This window comes from Sitodiplosis mosellana, unplaced genomic scaffold (genome assembly GCF_009176505.1).
Source record: "Sitodiplosis mosellana isolate CC-2019 unplaced genomic scaffold, AAFC_SMos_1.0 Smas_scaffold_6226, whole genome shotgun sequence".
NCBI lineage: Eukaryota > Metazoa > Arthropoda > Insecta > Diptera > Cecidomyiidae > Sitodiplosis > Sitodiplosis mosellana.
The window spans coordinates 8,635,660-8,657,054 of record NW_022601467.1 but is presented as its reverse complement, the minus strand read 5'-3'; the positions used below and the strand labels follow the sequence as shown (position 1 = coordinate 8,657,054).

The window sequence follows — 21,395 nt, the reverse complement described above, 5'->3', positions numbered from 1 at the left end:
AAAGTAATTTCTTTGCTAATGAAAATGTTCTTTGTCTGATTTTCAACAAATTGGGATTTTGTTGTTGAGAAAAAAGAAGACTTATAATTTTTATTTTCCACAAAAACTTTTTGCTACCGTTTATGTATATATAATATATTATTTAATTTCTTTAAATATATATTTTTCTCTTTTTTCAAAGTGTTTCTTACACACGCACAGACGACGAATGAATGAGTGAATGATAATAGTCACACGGAATAGACGCTATACCGTTTCTCCTCGGGTAAAACTAAAAGATGACGCGATAGTTAGCATTTGCGAGTTGTGTCAACACTTTTGACATTTCGAAATGGCTTCGAATCGGACCACTTTTAGTACATACGTACAATCGTAATGGCTCGTTCTCATGTTACAATCGGAAACATTCGCATAATTCTTTTCTTCTATGCCTTATTTTCAAATGCATTTTTTTTCTTAAATAAAATGCTTTGGTAAAAATAAAATCAAATCGAAATAAATTGCATTTGTTTTTTTTTCTCGACATTCACTTTAATATTCATAACGGAAATATTAGCTTAGTATTGTAACTGGTTCATAACCTTAATTTCGAAAAGCATCAATTACGAACAGTCACTCGAAACGTATTAGTGTAAACATTTTAAGACGTTTGATTTTAATTGCTGTTTTCATACAAATTTTCTTGTTTTTTTTTAATCATGGACAACGAATTTAAAGTACCCTTTTCAATTGAGCCGAAATCAAAAGCGGTGGCAAAGAAAGCTGAAACCATCGATACCGTTGAGCCAAAAGAAGAAACAGCAACACCAGCCGTGGCAGCGACAGAAGAACCAGAAAGCGCGAAAGTCGAATCAAATCCGGTAAAAACACCAGCACCGAAATGCCCTTACGTGGAGCCAAAATGGTCACAGGCACCCGACTCCAGTTTGACATACGGTTTTGAAGTGCTAAAAAGCGGTCAAATCGTTGAAGAGATCAAACATTTACAAACAAAAGCATTTTGGACCATCGGAAAACTACCGAATAATGGTATTGTTATGGCTCATCCGACGATTTCAAGATATCATGCGGTGTTGCAGTACCGACCCGAAGTGGTTAACAAAGCCAACAATGACAGCAATAACAGTGACGACGACGATGATGGCGATAATTTAAACGCAATGGATTCAACAGTGCAAAAGCCAAAAATCGAAAAAGGCTGGTATTTGTACGATTTGAACAGTACGCACGGTTCGTTTGTGAACAAAATGAAAGTACCGCCAAAAACGTATGTTCGTCTTCGAGTTGGTTATATGCTGAAATTCGGAGCAAGCACACGCAACTATATTTTGCAAGGGCCTGGTTTTGATGAAGAAGCGGAATCAGAATTGACAATCACCGAAATGAAAGAGCTAAAATTGAAAAAAATCCAAGAAGAACAACAAAAACGCGAGGAAGAGGAGAAAAAGAAAGAAGAGGCGGGTATTAGCTGGGGAATGACTGAAGATGCCGATGAGGAAACTGATCTCTCACACAATCCATTCGCGTCAACCAATAACGAAGAGCTGTTTTTGCAAGATCCAAAGAAAACATTGCGTGGATTTTTCGAACGCGAAGGTCTCAATTTGGATTACAAAGTCGATGAAGTGTCAAATGGCACATACACATGCAGGTTAGTTAAAATTCATGTAGATTTCTTTTCAAATCAAATCTAATTTCATCACTATTTCTGCTCATAATTTCAGAGTCGAACTCCCTATAACTGACTCAATTGGCCGAAGCATTACTGCCGAATTCACACATAAAGGCAAGAAAAAGGAATGCGTTTTGCAGTGTGCATTGGAAGCGTGTCGAATTCTGGATCGAAACGACTTACTGCGACAAGCCAAACATGAGCCACGAAAACGTAAAGTCGAATCGTCCGATGACGACGATGATGAATTCTACGACCGAACCACAGAGGCTGAAGAGAAACGCCGACGAAAGGCAGGCTCTGAAGAAAGCGTTACATTATCATATGAGCAACTGGTTGGTTCTACTTCAAGAAATGCAAAATATTCCATATTTATTCAAAAATTTACATAGAAATTTGAATATTTTGTCAATAACATTTTAGTTGGAGGAAGAGAAAAAAATGCAGACACAACTGGAAGACACAGAGAAGCGAATCGAACGGTATCAACAGATGGAGAAAGCATCAAAAGAAAAAGACGCAATGGATGTGGACGATTTGGATGATTTCATGTCCGGGCTATCTAGTGAAAAACAAATGGATAAAGCTGATGTTCGAAAATGCAAAGTAAGACTAATCTAAAACATATCTGTGCTCATCATCATTTCTAACGAAATCATTTCTTTTCTCTTTAGTTTGAACTGCTGCGCATAAAGGCCGACATTCAAAAAGTGAAGAAACTCATCAACATAGCGCGACCAATAGACTTGCCACCGCTGAAAAGTGATGTGACAAAATCAGATGGGTTACAGGCGAAAAAGAAATTTGAGCTTCCACTGTTTGGCAAAAAGAAAACGTTCGGTTTCGACAGGCTGAAACAACAAGCTACGACCACGAAACAGAAAAAACCAAGTGGAAACAAAGTTGACGAAGGTGAAAAAATAGAAGAGTTTGATGAAGATGAAAATGATACGAAACCATCTAAGCAAACCACTAAGAGTGTGTGTGAAGGGGCAGCAAATGAAATTGCTATTGCCGAAGCACCAAAGGTAGCAACGAACTGTGATGAAGAAATAAAAAAGTCTGCCGATGCGACAACGACTGAGGAGTCCCCCGAGACAAAAGAGCGACAAATAATAGATGAGAAAAAATTATCACCATCCAAAATTAGTAGTGACACTGACCATCACAAGCCTACTCCGAGTCAACCACTACACTGCACTGTGGAACGGATGGCGAAAAACGATCCGCAACCGCCGGCTAGTAGTACCAAAAATAGAAACAAAAATCGGAGTCGCAATAAAGCACGTCAACAAATTGATATTGATGACACCGAAGAAGACACATCTCCACAGAAATATTCCGGCTGGGTTCCACCTTCGGATCAAAAAGGTGACGGTATTACTGACTTGAATTCAAAATACGGCTACTAAGAGTCACCTTCATTCTAATTAATTATGCATTTGCAAATCAGACGTGTTACTCGATTGATGTTTTTGTTTTTGTTGTTTTTTACATCTAGGCCATAAGCAGAAGAACGAAAAAAATAATTATGAAAATGTGCAGAAAATATATGCCAAATCATGTCCAATGTAAGAGTTTGTTGTTTTTTAATTAAACTAGCTAAGGGTTCTCATTCACGCGTAATAAAGAGTGAAAGTCCCAAATAATCCAATGACATATTTCATTCCATGAACTCACAATGAATATTTCTAAAAATAGCACTGAGGATTGAGTATGCGATTCGCATAATTCGAAAATGACTGTCTTGGCTAAAGTGCGTAGTAGCGCGAATCGATAGCTGTAGAAAGTGAAATTGTTCGGTTTTTGTGTTGATTCCTCCTTTTTTGTTCTATTCTGTTTGGTTCCTCGCTTCACATAATAGCTTTGGGATTGAGCCTTGCTACCGTTGCTGGAAAAAGCAGTGTGTTCCCATCGTGAATTTGATCATTCGTCGTCGTCGTCGTCGTTGTTGTTATATTGTCTGCGCGATTCATCAGCTAACATTCCATACTCGAAACTATATGTTTGCTGCAACTGAATAAAAATCATCAAAAGAAAATCGAATTGCAAATAATACGATTTCATTGTAGCACACGACCTCACAAACGTGTGTGAGTATGAGTTTCGAATTCATTGACAAACTGTTTCGAGTATGAATCGTTTGTGTGTAATCAAAAGCCATGATTGCTTTCTTTCTTTCTTTATTCGTATGCTGTCCTCTTTCCATGGGAAAACTTGTAAGCTCGTTTTGCGTTTAACATATTCTTTTCATTCGCTTTTTGTTGCTGTTCCTTACTGTGTTAAACATTATCTCTCCATATATATCTCACTATGTTTGCTCTTTCCCTCTAACCCTCTGTATGCCCCATGGTGTTCTGCATCGAAAGTGGGAGTTTTATTGTATATACCATTATGGCCACAGTACACATTTATCAGACCAATAGAAACGGTTTTACGTCACAAAACATTTTTTTTCTTCGGATCAATATTTCCCCTGTGTACCCCATACACAGTCTCATACTTGTGCACGCACCGTTGAATGTGTGTGTGCAGCATGGAAATCGCTTTTCCTTTGCTTTTAGTCTCATTTTCACCTTTAACGCAGCTAGGTCGTCGACCAAAAGCGCATATTCCTTCAACCGAAGACAGTTGAAATCGAGAAAAAAATAAATTAACGGTTAAAAAAAATACACGATACGACAATAGCTTTCCTAATATTCTACAACCTCAATAATATTCCGTTGATAATAACGAAAGAAAATTTTAAACTGATTTTGTGTTTGTTATCATAAAATAACGAAAATAATAACAAAGTTACACCAGCTATTCGACTAAACAGCATCATTGAATTCAAGCGAAAATCAACAAATACTCGTAAAATTCGCATTATCGAGGCAAAACGCGAACAGTATAAATTCACCTTTCTCTCTGGTAAAACAATAAATTTGAGATCAATTTAAATGCTTGAAAGAAGCCACTTTCAAGCTAAGCGCTTAGCAATCGCACATGTGTCGGCTACATTTTAGAACAAGAAACAGTCCCTCACAAAAAACATCCTTGCGTTGGGGAGATAGCTGTTTCATCAGTACCAATACCACCAATATCAACATCATTCATTGATGGTTTTTCTTCTGCCAGAGACCGTGAATTGTGAGTGTTGTTGTGTTAGCGTGTAATCATCCATTCAACGAAGTTCGATCAAATGCGAACGCAATCTTGCTCAGTTGCGGCGATAACAACATCAACTACATCATTTCTCCAGGAGCAGATCATTGCCTAGATACAAGAACAAGGGAGAGAATCGAGAACATCTCTGGAACGTTGCATGATCTAAACATTACAAGAATATCCTTCCGATTATTTATGGTTGAACACTGATTTTCTATTCCACTGAACGAATTGCTTAAGAACGATCAGTCAATTGATACGTCGAACATCGATAACAATTTTACACCTTTTGGAACGAATCACATTTACAAATGCCTATTTCCATTTGATGAAAACAACAAGTGTACAGTGTTGATATTTATCATTCGCGAGGTGATTAATTTCGAGAAAACTTATTCAAAACCTAGTAAATATCAAAAATAGAACTCTATTTCTCTATCTATCTGACATCCAACATGTAATAAAAACGAAGAAAAAAACACCATAAAAAAAAGAATTTTGAACTAATCATAAAAATGAAAATGGTTTAGAGAAAGAGAGAGAGAGAGAGAAAAAAGGATTTTCGCTTTGGAATTCAATCAAAAAATCATCCAACCATATTACTATTAACTCCCGACTATCGGCAGTGTGTATAGCTTTTCAATATCGATTCGGTGAGTATAGAGAGATATTTGTATGTTTTGATTTCGATTTGTTGGTGATTACGTAACACACAAGAAGCAAATAGCAAACATCAGACCATTCGTTCAAAATGAAATGAAACGACCGAAAAATGAAAGCTTCAATTCCATTTTGCCATTTCCACCTGAATTATTTACATCAAGCAGCGATTAATGTCGTTTGCATTAAGACACGAGTCATAGATTAATATGCAATATTCTATATCTATCTTTGTCCGGATCACTGTATATTTTGAATTTTATTAAATGTCTTTTCGCTGTCTCGGCGAATTTAATCGAGATTGCGCGAACAATTTGCCATTCAACGATCGGCATTCGATTCGACGGGTATTGTTCATGTGTTCGGCGCGCGGTACCTACACGTAATACCAATTTTGGAATTTTCGGCCAATGTTAACATGGCTGCTTCTGCTGCTACTGTATAACAGTAAATAAACTCTGTCATGTTAATTGGAGCAGCGCACAGACAACTGTAATACTATCCGCTTAATCGTAATCGTGAAACCTACATATACCTGCCACAAACACTGACACACACAGACACACACACACACACAATACTAAGAGGAATGCCATTAAAAGCATTTTACATGCTGAAAAATGAATGGAGAACTGGATAATACATACTAAGTACACTTTTCATCTCGAATAAATGGTGGCGCTTCTGCGCATGCCGCTAGTTACATATTTTTGAGGCCAATACGTTACATTTCCATTACATTGGCAAAGGGCTCTTCAGTGCTATATTCTTGTATTCTTCTTTCTCTCTTAATATAACATGCTTCATCACCGACAAAATGGTGTGTATAAACGTATTTCCAGTCGAAGCTTGAAAATAATGGGAGAGAAATGTGTGTCTAATTTCAATTTTGTTTCAAGCTTTCTAAGTTCTCAAGAGTGAAACAACTCTAATCATGATCCTGATGACATCGTAATATCAACAAATGAACGAATGAACAAATGAACACGCTGTGAGTGTATTCGCTATCTCATTTTCCCATGACACACAGCACAGCCTCCCATTATCTCAATCGATTCATATATTTTTCATAAAATCAAGATTTGTTTGAAAAACTTCTGACTATTTTCTGATTTCAATGAAAAGCAGCACAAGCAGTTGGTCGCAAATCAATACTATCAAAAGAAAAACGAATGATGAACGAAGAAAACCGAAATGTTGCTGAATAAAAAAGTTCTTTCCTAAGAAGAAGATCTATTATCCGATCCTTTCCGACCAACGCACTGTGTGATGGGCTGGCCAAGAAGCTTTCTTTCCAATGAACAACGACATTCCAATGGCAATGATGATGATGACATTACAAGCAACGCGCTCGTAATGTGTATGTGCTTGTGTATGTTTTATATTCTGTTGAGTGAGTGAGTGAGTGAGTACTGAGCAGCGCGTTGGTTGGTGTGGTGTATTCGTGTCGGAACTTTCAATGTTGTTTCTCTTCGTACCAAAATTATTAATCAATAAAAACATATGTATATCATCGCATATTCGTCCGTCGAACGCTCCATGTCTGAAGCTTTCTTACGCACACGGCTCTCTCTCTCTCGATCTCTCTCTCTCTCTCTCTCTGGGTTTTCCGTTCACTTTGTGATGGCAAAACCAATGTGACAACTTGAATTTGAGATCGGGGGTGGTTTTTTTTTCTGTGGTATCTACATAATAAAGTACAATATCATGCCCTTTACCATCCACAATCATTTGAAATGGGTAATAATGTTGTTAGTGTGCGTGTTTTTCCTTTCTTTCTTTGTCATTCTCCAAGTGGAATTTATTGAGTTTGTCTTTTTTTCTTCATTTTATGCATAATTTACAAAGATTTGTGAACTATTAGCATTTTTGGTTGAGCTTTTGTTGGTCTAAAGCCAACTTTTCACACGGATACACACTCACTTACTCACACACATACAGACGGACGCTATATCACAAAGAGAGGGAGAGAGACACACATAACGTGAATATACCCACCTGAATGTCATAATCTTTACATAGACATGTGAAAGTCGATACCAATTCGGAATGTTAGCATTGGATCGTATGTTGGCGGTGAATTTGAAGACATGCATTTGTGCGTGACAAGCGAAATTTTGTTATTCCATTCTCTTGTTTTTTCTTCGTCGCTTCGATTTTTTTTGTTTCACGTCTTTCCTTTTTTGTTTTGATAAGCTCTTCTATACATTGGATTCGAACGAAGCTTTTTTACTCGATAATACAGGCTACATTTAAAAATAAACACATTCATCAATTATTCATCCTTGCAGCATTGAATTTGACGGAATGAGACAGCGATCGAGGCACACACATACACATAATAGAGAACTCAAACCATCATTGACCAATTGCTTTCGTTATTCGTTTTTTTAAACACCGAGCGCAGAGGTCATGCCGAGAATGTAAATGTTATGTGTTATGATTACCATAGAAAAAAAAATCAATGCGCACAAAGCCGAAACGAAAAGCCAAAAAAAACCGCCCCCATCCACTCTACCAAACACACATTTACACTATCGCTTGCGCAACGGCTAATATCATCTTCATTGGGAAATTCTGTAAATTTGCCAGAAATAACAATGTTATACTTCAACCCGTATCAAATCACACTCGATTTCGCTACCTACAGCAACTCAATAATGGTTTTTCTTCTTATTTGGTTAAATTTAATGCTGTCGATTGCTCGTTTGCCATTGCCGCAAAAAAATTTGCACAATAATCGCGTCTAAATCAACGCACTAAATCATTTAGCCGTCGAATGTCATTCGACGATGACGACGATGAAAACTGCTCCAAAGCGGCAACGACGATGACGTTGAACGAAAAAAAAAACTATTTGCGTGCGTAGAAAATGTCGGATAGTAAACATAAAGCGAGAGAGGGAGCAAGAGAGCGCAAAATGAGTGTGATGGGATAATGAACGTTGTCGTAGCAAACACATTAAGTGGAAATCGATGGCGCATCAGACGAAAATAACCATATACCGTTAAGACATTTTCACCGGGCAGATTCTATACACAAATTTGGAATGTGTAGTGTGTTACACGTCGTATACAGCGAGAAAGAGAGAGAGAGAGAGAGAGAGAGAGAGAGAGAGAATGACACTACGATAAAACAAATTTAAAGCTCGATAGATAAACCGATGTCACAGCTATTAATTAGTTCCAATGGTAACAATTCCAATTCACTTTGTCCACAAACATATTGTTTTGATCTGAAATAAATTGATGTGAAATTAACGTAACGTCGTCATAACTCATTTAAGATGCTATTTTTAGTGAGTAATAATAAAAATGCGTTTCAATTTGGCTAGTGGTTTTTTATCTTCCTCTCGTCGACGATTCAATTAATTTTAGTTGATCAAATAGTGATGACATTGGTTTTAATGACCAAAGTAATGAACAAACTTTTCCGTTAAATACTATATACATGTTTACATTTGTTAACGGTGTAGAGTCAAGAATTTATAATTGAAATTGAATACACGTGAAATGGAGAAGTAAAGGACAGAATCATAGCGACCGCTGTTTCGAAAATGACTTAATAAAGCTGGTTTATTTTTCTGTTCAAAGCCCACGGCAAAGATGAATCTTTGTACGATCGAATGAAAAACATATGACGCTCAACAATGGGATGAATTGTGTATAATCCAAAGAGGAAGGACCACAACATTAGTGTACTTACTTTTGTGTTAGTTGAATTTCAAAGACTCCTTTTGATTCGAATGGGCAACACAATTCTGTTTGAAATTCTTACGCTCTTGCAATCGCGAAATTATGCGAAAAAGGAAACAAAAAATAATGTCACTCGAATAATCAATTCAATGGATTAGGGCATTTCCAAGAACGAAAGTGGCGTTTAACCACATTCATTTGAATTTCGAATCGTTTCTCAGGTAGCAGCAGCTGTAGAAGCAAAAAAAACTGCGTTCAACACGATTGCCCCTTTTCTAATATGCACAAGTGACATTTTCCGCCAGTTGACTTCTCCTTTGAAATATTAATTAAAGTACCTGTTATAGTTTTATGCATTCTAGCACAGAAAAATATATAAACTAAACTCTGTGTGACTTGACTTTCAGGCGATGTGAAATAAAAATCACCTACTTGAAAATCCCGTGAGGTGAAAAAACTCCATAAACTTTGGATAGAAGAACTTTCATTCCGAAGCGATAACAAAGTTTCATTCATTTTTTTTTTTTTGAATTTGGTTTCGCTGAAGTGGTCTCTTCTGATTGTGTTGAGCAGAAAATAAAAGCTTTTGAAGTTGAAGAAGAAGTTTCAGTTTTGTTGAGGATTTGTGGATTGAATGACACAATGCTGTCTCTCTTCCTTGTAATCCCCGCTAAATCCGATAAACCAAAAAGCTGCTTCGAACGTCATCACAATAACGGCTACACATTGTTCCATAATAATGTGACGTTGAAATGGGAACACAATGTGTACGCCATTGTGTGTTGGTCGCAGTGTACTAACCAAAATGTAATTACGATAGAAAATTGCAAATGAAGCATAAACTTCGGCTGTTTGCTTCATATTTATTCCTTTGCTTCCCGTTGTGCTGCGTACATAATAATTTGCCCCATCTGAAGGCCAATTGAATCGTTACAATAACATATTTTATTATCCGTTCGCTTTCTGTCTTTCCAAATGTATTCACAGGTTTCGGACGATCGCAATAATAGAGTGTCACGATACGTTGGTTTTTCACCCCATCGATTTCGTGGCGGTACATCAATTCGTAGAGAACCTATAACAAATTAGTGTTTTTAAAATCAGAGAAGCTTCACCAAACTGCCGTAAACATGATTAATTTAGCTGGCGTCGTGAGTATCGTCCTATTTTATCTACTTATTTTGGCTGTTGGAATATGGGCTGGTCGAAAAAAGGAAGAAGGAAATGATTCGGAGGAAGAGGTTATGTTGGCTGGTCGTTCGATCGGTTTGTTTGTCGGCATCTTCACCATGACAGGTAATTTCATTTCATTTGCAGCTCAAAATTAAAAATGCATTTCCACTTCGACAAATTAGACGACAGGATGGAGAGCAAATGGGCAGCCAAACGGATTGGAACTTCTGAATAATTTTCAATGTAGTCTGCCTGTTTGACATCGAAAATAAATGGACATTTTCCGTTCGGATTCAGTCAAGAGAAAGAGCAACACATTAATGTAATTGATTCTGTTTGAAGTTGAACTGTTCACAATATGTGTGCATGAATCCATTTGTGCCAAAGCAAATGAAGTACTACAAATATTTACATTATCCTCTTATGGTTACTTTGGTGGGAGGTGACAACGATGCATGGAGATTGCGAACATTGAAATTTTCATTGGAACAAACGAAAAACCTTTCGCAATATCAGAAGAGCGTATACATGTTAAATAATTGACAATGCAAACAACAGCGACACACACACAAATAAATGGATACAATTTTTATTTTCACTTCTTGAGTTTCAACAAATAAATTTCACCAACTTGAATTGCAATGTGCTCTGTCTCTTGGTTTGTGACCATTTCGCATTTATTTTTGTAGCAACTTGGGTCGGTGGTGGTTATATCAACGGTACGGCTGAGGCAATTTATACGTCTGGCTTGGTTTGGTGTCAAGCACCATTCGGTTATGCATTGAGCTTGGTCTTTGGTGGCATATTCTTTGCAAATCCGATGCGAAAACAAGGTTACATCACGATGTTGGATCCATTACAGGATTTATTCGGCGAACGAATGGGCGGTTTGCTATTTTTGCCAGCGCTATGCGGTGAAGTATTTTGGGCGGCTGGTATTTTAGCGGCACTGGGTAAGTGTTTGTGTTGTCTCATCACTGTCTAATTTTTCGACATTAATTTGTTTCTTAATTTGCCCATTTCGTACAACAATAAAAATCCGACGACAAAATGAATTAGGTGCTACACTTGCTGTTATTATCGACATGGATCATCATACGTCGGTCATTTTATCGGCAATGATTGCCGTATTCTATACGCTGTTCGGTGGCTTGTATTCCGTTGCCTATACCGATGTCATTCAATTGTTCTGTATATTTGTGGGTCTGTGGATGTGCATTCCATTTGCATGGGCCAATGATCATGTCAAAAGTTTGAGTTCCATGGAGGTCGATTGGATTGGCGAAGTTGATCCGAAAGAGCAGTGGTTTTATATTGACTATGGTTTGTTGCTCATTTTTGGTGGCATCCCATGGCAAGTGTATTTCCAACGGGTGCTATCGAGTAAAACTGCCGGACGAGCTCAACTCCTATCGTATGTTGCCGCATTTGGTTGTATTCTAATGGCCATCCCACCGGTTATGATTGGAGCTATTGCTAAAGCAACACGTATGTATTTTCTCTATACGCCCCAATCTAAATCCTTGGCCCAAATTTTTCTTGTCTCAATATTTAATTTTCTATGCCATATCCATTCTGTAGCATGGAATGAGACGGATTACCCGGGTCCTTATCCACTGACGGCCGATGAAACGAGCATGATTTTGCCAATGGTTCTGCAATATCTAACACCAGACTTTGTGTCATTCTTTGGATTGGGCGCTGTTTCGGCGGCTGTCATGTCATCGGCCGATTCATCGGTGCTTTCAGCCGCTTCGATGTTCGCGCGCAACGTCTATCGTCTCATTTTCCGACAAAATGCATCCGAAATGGAAATTATCTGGGTTATGCGAATTGGAATTTGTGTTGTAGGCGTTTTAGCTACCGTCATGGCGTTAACGATCCCATCAATTTACGGACTATGGTAAATGAAAAGAAAAATCATTTGCGCATAATTCATGTGTAGAGTATATATTAAAATTGATTTTTACTGTACCTTTTCCACCATCAGGTCTATGTGCTCTGATTTAGTTTACTGCATCCTATTCCCACAGGTAAACATAATAAATTATTTAAACATTAAAGTTTTCCGCTTCGTGCTGTTTTTTTTCGCTCAATCTAATAAATAAAGTTCTTTCGAGCATAAAAAGCGTCCATTAAATATTTAATTAAATGGCTACTTTTCCCAAAACACTCCGGAACTCATTGAATTTTGATTCATAATATATTTCAGCTGTTGATGGTTGTTCATTTCAAACACCATTGTAACACGTACGGTAGTTTGGCAGCGTATATAGTTGGCTTTGCGGTGCGATTATCCGGTGGCGAAGCATTGATCGGTTTGCCAGCTCTCATTCACTTTCCCGGCTACGAAGAAGAGACCCAACGTCAACTGTTTCCATTCCGAACGATGGCTATGCTGTTGAGTTTGATTACGCTGTGGGGTGTTTCGGAATACACGAAATTCATGTTCGAAACTGGTCGTTTGGCACCACAATACGATTACTTCAGGTGTGTGGTGAATATTCCGGACGATGCAATTCGTGTTGGTGATCCATCTGAAGTTGGCGAACAGGTGAGTTTTACACTGTGTTTTTACACACAAATCAAAATTTCGATCTTAAGCATGGAATCACACACATCAACAATGCCAATACTTTTTCAGATGCACGTTATGGCTGGTCCAATGTCAAAGATCTGCAATTACGCAACAATGGCCGGAAAAGATGAGATGAATGGACGCATCAATCCGGCCATGGAAATCGATGATGATTTACCAGCTGCCGAAGCGGAACGCAATCGAAAAATCGTTGAAGATGTGAAAAAGAGAGTTGCCGCATTGCCACCGACTACAGAAGGAAACACAAACTTCTAAAGAGCTTTCGTTTACATACCCCCAAAACAATTTATTCTATCGATTTTCGAAGTTTCCAAACCCGAAATAAACATATCATGTATCAGCTCTTTTGATTTTGTAGCAATAACGGATCCATATATACTCAATAGAACACATCTAAATCACACTCAGGTTCAAATTGATTATCACATCAAATCATATATAGTCAAATGAAATGAAGAAATTTAGCGAAAAGAAAAAAAATACAAAGAATCAGTTCAAAACGAACGAATACAACGGGAAGTGGGGCAATAGTCGAATTCAACTTGAGACTCATTGCCTGTGTATACATAGGGAAGAGAGAAACACACACAAACATAGAGAAATACTCACCTAAGCCGTTATCAAATTCTATTGAGTTCATCTCCGACATCGAAGTTGACAGATTTCAGTTTTTTTATTTGTTTGTTTTTTTTTTGTTTTAAAACTGGAAAAAAAAATCTAATGTTTAAGAAAAAAAATGAAACTGTTTTGAATTAAATATATGTAACATGTGTTTCACAAATGAAAATAATAATATTTACAAATGAAATGAGGGAAGAAAAAATGGAAATCTGCAATTATTTTTAAATCTAGTGATAGACAAAGAAAAATCTAATCGAATACATATCATTTTGATGCAACGGAAACAAATACATATCAAAGCATACTATTTTAAATGTACAAAGAACAATACAAAAATAAAGAAGAGAAGAAATAAAAAGGATCGGTGGCTGAAAAGGACACATTCATCTTCTTATGAAGTAAAAATGGATCGAATGAATTTTATTTTTAGAGAAAACGCATAAAGCCGTTTATCAAATCTATTACAAAACAATTGATATTTTTTTAAAAATAATACTCTTTGGTTTTCTCCTTCTGTTCAATTTGAGTTTTAAAGCAAGACAAAGCAAAAAAAAAACAATAAAACCACTGCTCGGAATAAGTATGGAAAGAGGTGCTTTATGTAGATGATTTAACGAAATGTAGGATGCAAATTGATTTGAGTCTGTAGTACTTACCAACAGCAGTGGCTCTACTAAGTTGTTATTGTAATTTTTAGTCATTTAAACAAATAAATAATAATAATATAAAACAAAATTTGATGAGAATAAACAAAAAGAAACACATATCGAATAAAATCCATTAAAAGAACACAATGATCAACTAAAACAACAACAAAATGAAACGTACAAATAAGGTATAGTGAACATATTTTGCAAAAAAGAAATAACTACAAAAAAAATACACCCACACATACAAACACATACATACACATGAATAAGATAAAAATGGTATAATAAAGGTTTTAATTTGTTTTTCGTAAAAACATTCGAATAATATATCTTATTATTAATTTGAGCGAATTAAAGATACAATAAAAAAACAAACAATTGATGATGTTAGCAATGCAACAAAAAAGAATATGTAAACAACACACTATTTAAATGAAACAAAACAAGAACAAAAACAAAAACATACCATGTACGACACATAATGGACACCACGAATGCTTGTCTAGAGAACTGAATATACTAGAATTTTAGATGCTGTTTATTCAATCACAAGAGAAAACTAAATAATTTCTATATATAGGAAACCAAAATTAAAAAACAACAACAACAACCAAAGACAGGAGGAAACACTTGTATAAGTGAACACAAAACAAATAAATAAAATGTATTTACCTGTATACAGCCATTTGGATCGTTTTTCAACAGAATGATCGCAATTACAAGGAGTATATATATTATTATATTATAGCATAACAATTATAATTATTTGTTAATAAGAATTATGTGTAAATGGTATCTATATATATATCTATATTTAATGAAAAAAAAAAAACGAAAGTAAATTTCAAAATTATTTCCAATATGACTGCGGTGCGTTCGATTTTTGTTGTGAGTTTTCCTTTGACACTTCGTATTCCTTGTGAATGCTTGAGTTTAGAAATGAGACACACCAACAATCGAACGCTACGACAGTCATTCGCGTCAACATTTAAGATAAACATGACAAATGCATATCAAATTGTGTCCTTCCAAGCAAATTCATCAACATTTAGTGAAGACGAATAGATAAGAGAGAAATATACCCAACAAAAGTCAATAAAAATAAAGAAAAGCACACAAATACACACACAAGTAGGGTTTACAAACGTTTCGACAAATACCGCAAACGGTGTTATAAAAACGTTATTTTTCTGTAGTGTTTTTTTTGACAGTCCAAAATACCGCAGAAATAACGATAAAAAACGAAAAAAACGTTTTTTGGGCGGTATATAACGGCTCTGTAAAAAAACGTTTTTAAGAAACACTGAAAAAAATAACGCGTTTTTAAACCCTACACACAAGTAGTGGAAAAATGATGCTGAAAACGTTAGGAAATGAATTGTTTGTGATTATTTATCGCCATTAAGTTCAAAAATAGCAATATTCTGTGTTTGTAAATGAGTATGGATGGATGGATAGGGAACGTGCGCGCGTTTGGCAAATGTGTCCGAACAAAGTATGCTTAATCAAAAACCAAAAACAAGAAAAAATCATGGCGCATGCACGTTGTTTATTGTATGTTGAAAATAAATGATCTCATATTTTTCATAGACCAGTCTCTCTCTCACACAGACACACATACACATACACACACACACACACTGCGAACGAAATATGCGTGACGGGTATATGTTGAGAGGAGTCTCAATTAGAACAAAATCAAATATGCTAGAGAGTAATGTGTGCGATGAATTGGAAATTGGCAAATTTCGATCGAAAGCGACTTGTTGTTAGCGTAGATTTCCTTGCCATCGTCACACCGTGCCCGGTTTTTTTTTTGTTTCTGTTGATTCTACTTGAGAGGACAATGTAATGAAAATATATAGAAGAAAATTATATTTTTTTCTGCTTACGTCACATGTATACCAATATCGCCGTTTTTCTCTATTTACTAGCGAATTATCATTATGTTTGGTTTTACGCTGTTATTGACAATTTCAAAGGGGTAACGGTACTTACCGAATACAACCTTGATATGATCGGCATGGAAAAACAACAACTATACATACTAAATTCCATATAGTGTTCGACCATGCTCATTCAATGCTGATATTTAGCGAATACCCAAAGTAAACAGCTCGTTGATTCCCACATTAATTTGCAAAATGATCAAACTAAAAATGATTTAGACTAAGTCTAGTGTAAAAAAAAGACACACAACACAACAACAACAACTTAATATTCAGAAAATAGTAAATCAATAAAATCAATAAAGTAATTGAAGTGAACATAAGTTTATCATTATTTAACAAACAACATAAACACCTATAAATGTGAGCATATTCGAAACATATCATTAATAAATAATTTAATGTCAAAAAAGAGGAAAAAATCTAAAGTGAGAAAAAACACACCTTTGAAAAAAAAGAAGACATGTCAAATAAAACAGACACAACCAAAAAAAAATACTCCCAAAATACAAATTATTATATGAATGTTAAATTATGTTTAAAAAACCCTCTATTGAACAAAAAAAAAAGTGACTCCGTTTAACCTAAATAAGATGTAAACAGATAAAAACAAAATCCTTGTAACATTTTTTCCCCCGGAAACTCTATCAAAATGTGGTTTGTTATCAATTCTATCTTTGGGTTTAAGAGATAGAATCGACTACGAATTATAGTTTTCGCCTAAGGCCATGATAGATTAATATATTCAAACAATTTTAAAGAAGAAAAAAAAACAATTAAATTTATTTGTCTTGTTGTTAAAGTTGCTTTAATCGGCACACATTACTCACGTTACTTCTACCCGTTGAGATGTAAATTGGCCGTACATTCTTCTTCTTATAGTCTATATTTTGGTCGACATTAAAATGAGATCATCTTCTAGATGTCTTCTATCAAATCCATTGAAGAAAAAAAATTAGAATCAACATTGCACACTTTGATGTATTTAGTACATCGAATGATACTACACGCAATGGATCTCTACTGAAACAAAAAGCATAGCAAAGTCATACATATCGCTCAATTTCAAAAGCAAACAATTTTTTGGGTTTTCACAAATTAATCGAAATTAGTTTTTTGGTTGAGACTTTGTGTCGCACAATTCGGCGTTTCTTGAGCGAAATTAATCGTTATTCGTCTTATCTACAACCCATTTTCAGCTAATCACCACCAACACCACTACCATCCACATTTTGTACACAATTTACATCTTGGCTCGTAGAAGACAACCCCATAATTATTGTGATATTAATTTATTGTATACAGACAACTACGTATGGCAAAATACTAATGTATGTGTGTCTCTATTTCTGGCAAATCGATGGGTATCCTCGGCCTCCCCCTGACTCAACGAAAACGACCACAACAAGCACACCAAACAATCGAAGAAAAAAAAATCATTTGAATTTACAACACATTGCCAAATGAAAAAGACATCAAAGCGATTAAACACCCACACTGGTTACACGAAATTGTTGTTACGGGGACAACGAAAGAAACATTGCTTTTATTTGCTTCGAATATTCATGATAACAAAACCAAACAATTTCAAACTCATCAACAATGAAAAACCAAAAGAAAAAAGGCCGAAGCAAAAGAATGGAGAGAACAAAAATAGAAACAAATGTTATCGAATTCAATTTAATCTGATATATTATAAATGGATTATGTTGGAGAGAGAACAGAGAGCAAACACACACGATTTGCCCCCGAAATCAATTACAATTACAATATCTATTATAAATATTACAATGTTTATGAATGTATTCAATGGAAAAATATATTGTTTACATATAAAATATTATTTAAATGTTCGAACGGCCTTCAAAAAAGCATTGATTTTTCTATCATTCCCGCACACTTTCTCTATATCTCTCTAACACACTTTTAGCACCCCATAATTTGTACATGCAGCAGGTGAACGGATTCATTGTTCTAATTGACGGGTTGGTTGGCTAGATGGAATTTAGTGAATGTAACAAATGATTCCATGAGAATGTTTGTTATCGTTTCAATCGGTTTCATCAGCTGTGGAAAACAGGAAGTCGTCACGGAACTCGATAATTTGGGATCATGTACGCAAAGCTATGCCCACCAAATTACACTGACCAACCGAATGACTGATGGCAATTCTTCACATTTCTCCGTTCCACTCAATTTACATATAACTTTCCTGCTGTGTCGAAGGCATTGTCGTTGAAAAACAAAAATAAATAGACTCTATAGTTGGACACACACACACACACACATGTACAAAGCAAATGGTCATAAGTCATGCAGCGATTATAACACACAGCCAAAGATCACGGAATGTGCGGTGTACGCGATACAAAATGTCAAATGACACTATGATCTATAGGTTAAATGTAGTTTTCATCATAAATTCAATTGCAGTCTTGTTTTTTTCTTCGTGCTATTCTCTAATCTTTGGTGTTTCGATGCGAAAATGATTATCATTTGCAGTGATTTATCATTTGCTTTCAAAGATTACGTGTCTTATATAAAGCCGAATTGTAAACGAAATGAACAGAAAAAAAAAATCCAAACCAAACAACAAATTCAACATTTGATATCGAATAAAACTGGTAGTCATCTTCATTCCAATTAGACAGGAGGGAAAACAACTACAACAACAGCAACAACAACACACCAACAAAAGGTTTTGACATTTGGCCTAATTTTCATGTAATTACACTTGATGTTTGAGTACGCGTTCGTGCATTTGTTCACCGCCAAGCAGTTGATTTGAAAACTTTTTAATTAATTAACATCAGTCGTTCAATTTGATTGATCTTTTTTTTCATGTGAGTGTGTGTGTTTAACAGGCTCTGTAAGCGTGTTGAAGTGGGAGGAAATTGTCTCGAGCGCACAACAGCATATGCATGTATGTGAAATATAATGGCAAATATGAAGAAAAAAAAATGAAAATGAAAAACAACAAATAAAAACAAAATACACGTGTCCATGTAAATGTTATTGAATAATTTAATAACGTACTAATGTGTGAATGAAAATGTCTGGCATGGCGCGAACGCACACGGCACACGGTATCGAGACAACGCGGTGAAAAGATACGTGAAGTTAAAACATAAACATTATATTTGATCACTTTCGGTTTCATCAGCCAAACATATCAAGCAGATGCAGCAGCTTCAGCACGATTCATTTGTCGTAATTCGTAAAACTGGCATTGAGCGACACACACACACACACATACACCGTGCGCGAATGAAGTGGTAAAAGCGCAACTGACACATTCATACAAACGATACGCGCGCGCACCAGAGCAAAGAGAAAAAAGCAGCATCAGCAGCAATCTGCACAGCTATTTTGTCGTGAATTGTTTTCAACTTGTGAATATAATCACATCGCATCTCAATCATTATCATATATCCATTGTTATTATCTACTTCGTTGCAACGGAGCGAACAAAAAAAAACAAAAATAAAACACACGCACTCACCATTGCATGGCAAACTGAAAGATGTGACGGTTAAAACACGTACTTTACAGCGATGGGATTCTATTCCTTTCCCTCTGTCAATGGTGTGGGTTGTATCAATCGAAATGAAGGTCTAGAACTATAGAACCAAATGTGGTTAGTAAACCACTTTGCCACCCACTATCATCAGCCGACTAAATGGGATGTAGACTTTGAAGTACCGTTCTGCAATAAACAACAAAAAGGTCACAAATTGTGAATCACAATTTTACGCTGTTAGTTTTTCTCTACCACCAAAAGTGTACTCTTTTCGAATAGCATACCGCAAATTATAAGGGTTCCGGCTTAACCATATTCTGACTTCATTTATTTCGATTACGTTTGACTTCATTCGAGTTGTGGGTTGACGTCTCATGGACGGTTAAATGAAAATCCAATGCAAACCCAACTTTATCAAATGGTGACAACATGTAACTATGTTACTGCGCTGTGTGAGTTGAAAATTTTGAAATTTCGTGGAATTTATTCATGAAAACGGTGCACACAGAACGTAATGTAACGTTTTAGCTGAAAGACAATTAAAATGTCAATATTCACTTTTGTCAAGTGAATCTAATAAAATATGAATCGGATGCTCTTCATGGAAAATCGTATAAGTCTAGCTGTGTGTGTGTGTGTGTGTATGTGCGTTTGTTTGTTTTCTTCTTCTTCAAAGAATTCATTTGCATTTGGATGTGTGGTTCTTGTAGTGACTTTGATTTGTTACAATATGTTCCAGAAATGAATATTTAATAAAATAATGGTTCTATTGCTAAATTCCAAATAACAATGCCGCATATCTGCAAATGAAGTATGTAATTTTGGGATTTCTCAATTTGTTGAAATTGCCGGTTCCCACATCTCCATCATCATCATCAGCGAACAGTAGTGTGCGCCATATAGGCTTGATAACAACAAATGAAATAATTATTGCAATCTCGTAAGAAAATTTCAGCAGAAAAAAATCAAATAAATTATTCGATTTATTCTCGAAATAGTTCTTTTTGTGCAACATTTATGAATGTAAATGTCAGTTGCTAAACCAAAGGAATAATAATAAATGCTACGATTAGGAAATAATGTCATAACCCAAAGCTAACTCAAACCGATTGACGTTTATTGTTTTCTACGACAAGTATGACGACGATGAGCAGAATGAAGCTGATTTCCGTTTGCCATGCAGCGGTTTAATACAACATGTGTACATATTAATGTATATAATATGCAATGATAATGTAATCATTTTCACTCTTCATGCGCGCGAGCGCACTCTCTCGCATTGTGATAGCTTACAATAGAAAAGAAATGGTGTTTCGAGGCATTACCATCATTTGCCGCTGTTATATGTTCGCGTCATTTGATTGTTTGAGATGAAATCATCGCGATAATATTCTGCAAACGAAAGTTCAAGCAACATGAATAGAGCACACTGTAGCATTTGTTATTTTCTCATATTTATATCTCTGTTTCTGCTGAGCATCTTCGTGCCCATTCCTGCTGCGCAAGCGCTCAACGATACATGTTCATCACATTTTTTCAAAATCTCGATAAGTTCATGCTCGGCTATTGCTGCTGTGGTTGTTTTTGTAGTAAATCTCCGTGAAAATGAACATTATGAACGAAGCTGTGCTGTGCGGTAGCAGCGTTAATTTCAATTGTAATTGGTTACGGCATCAGACGAAAAACACAGTGGAAAATAAATATAT

General features: G+C 35.8%; 2 protein-coding genes across 2 annotated transcripts; both read left to right on the top strand.

The window, feature by feature from the left end:
* The first annotated feature begins 385 nt into the window (after nt 1–385).
* Nucleotides 386–3,247, top strand: LOC129579483 (kanadaptin). The gene is made up of 4 exons (XM_055469593.1): nt 386–1,651; nt 1,725–2,007; nt 2,096–2,278; nt 2,347–3,247. The coding sequence occupies exons 1-4, from the start codon at nt 699–701 to the stop codon at nt 3,082–3,084; spliced, it is 2,157 nt and encodes a 718-aa protein (XP_055325568.1). The 5' UTR covers nt 386–698; the 3' UTR covers nt 3,085–3,247.
* Nucleotides 3,248–4,239: 992 nt separating this feature from the next.
* Nucleotides 4,240–18,022, top strand: LOC129579484 (high-affinity choline transporter 1). Its single transcript, XM_055469594.1, has 8 exons — nt 4,240–5,475; nt 10,165–10,473; nt 11,040–11,303; nt 11,410–11,838; nt 11,932–12,253; nt 12,341–12,383; nt 12,563–12,904; nt 12,995–18,022. Exons 2-8 carry the CDS (start codon nt 10,308–10,310, stop codon nt 13,202–13,204), a joined length of 1,776 nt encoding a protein of 591 aa, XP_055325569.1. The 5' UTR covers nt 4,240–5,475; nt 10,165–10,307; the 3' UTR covers nt 13,205–18,022.
* The last annotated feature ends 3,373 nt before the right edge of the window (nt 18,023–21,395 follow it).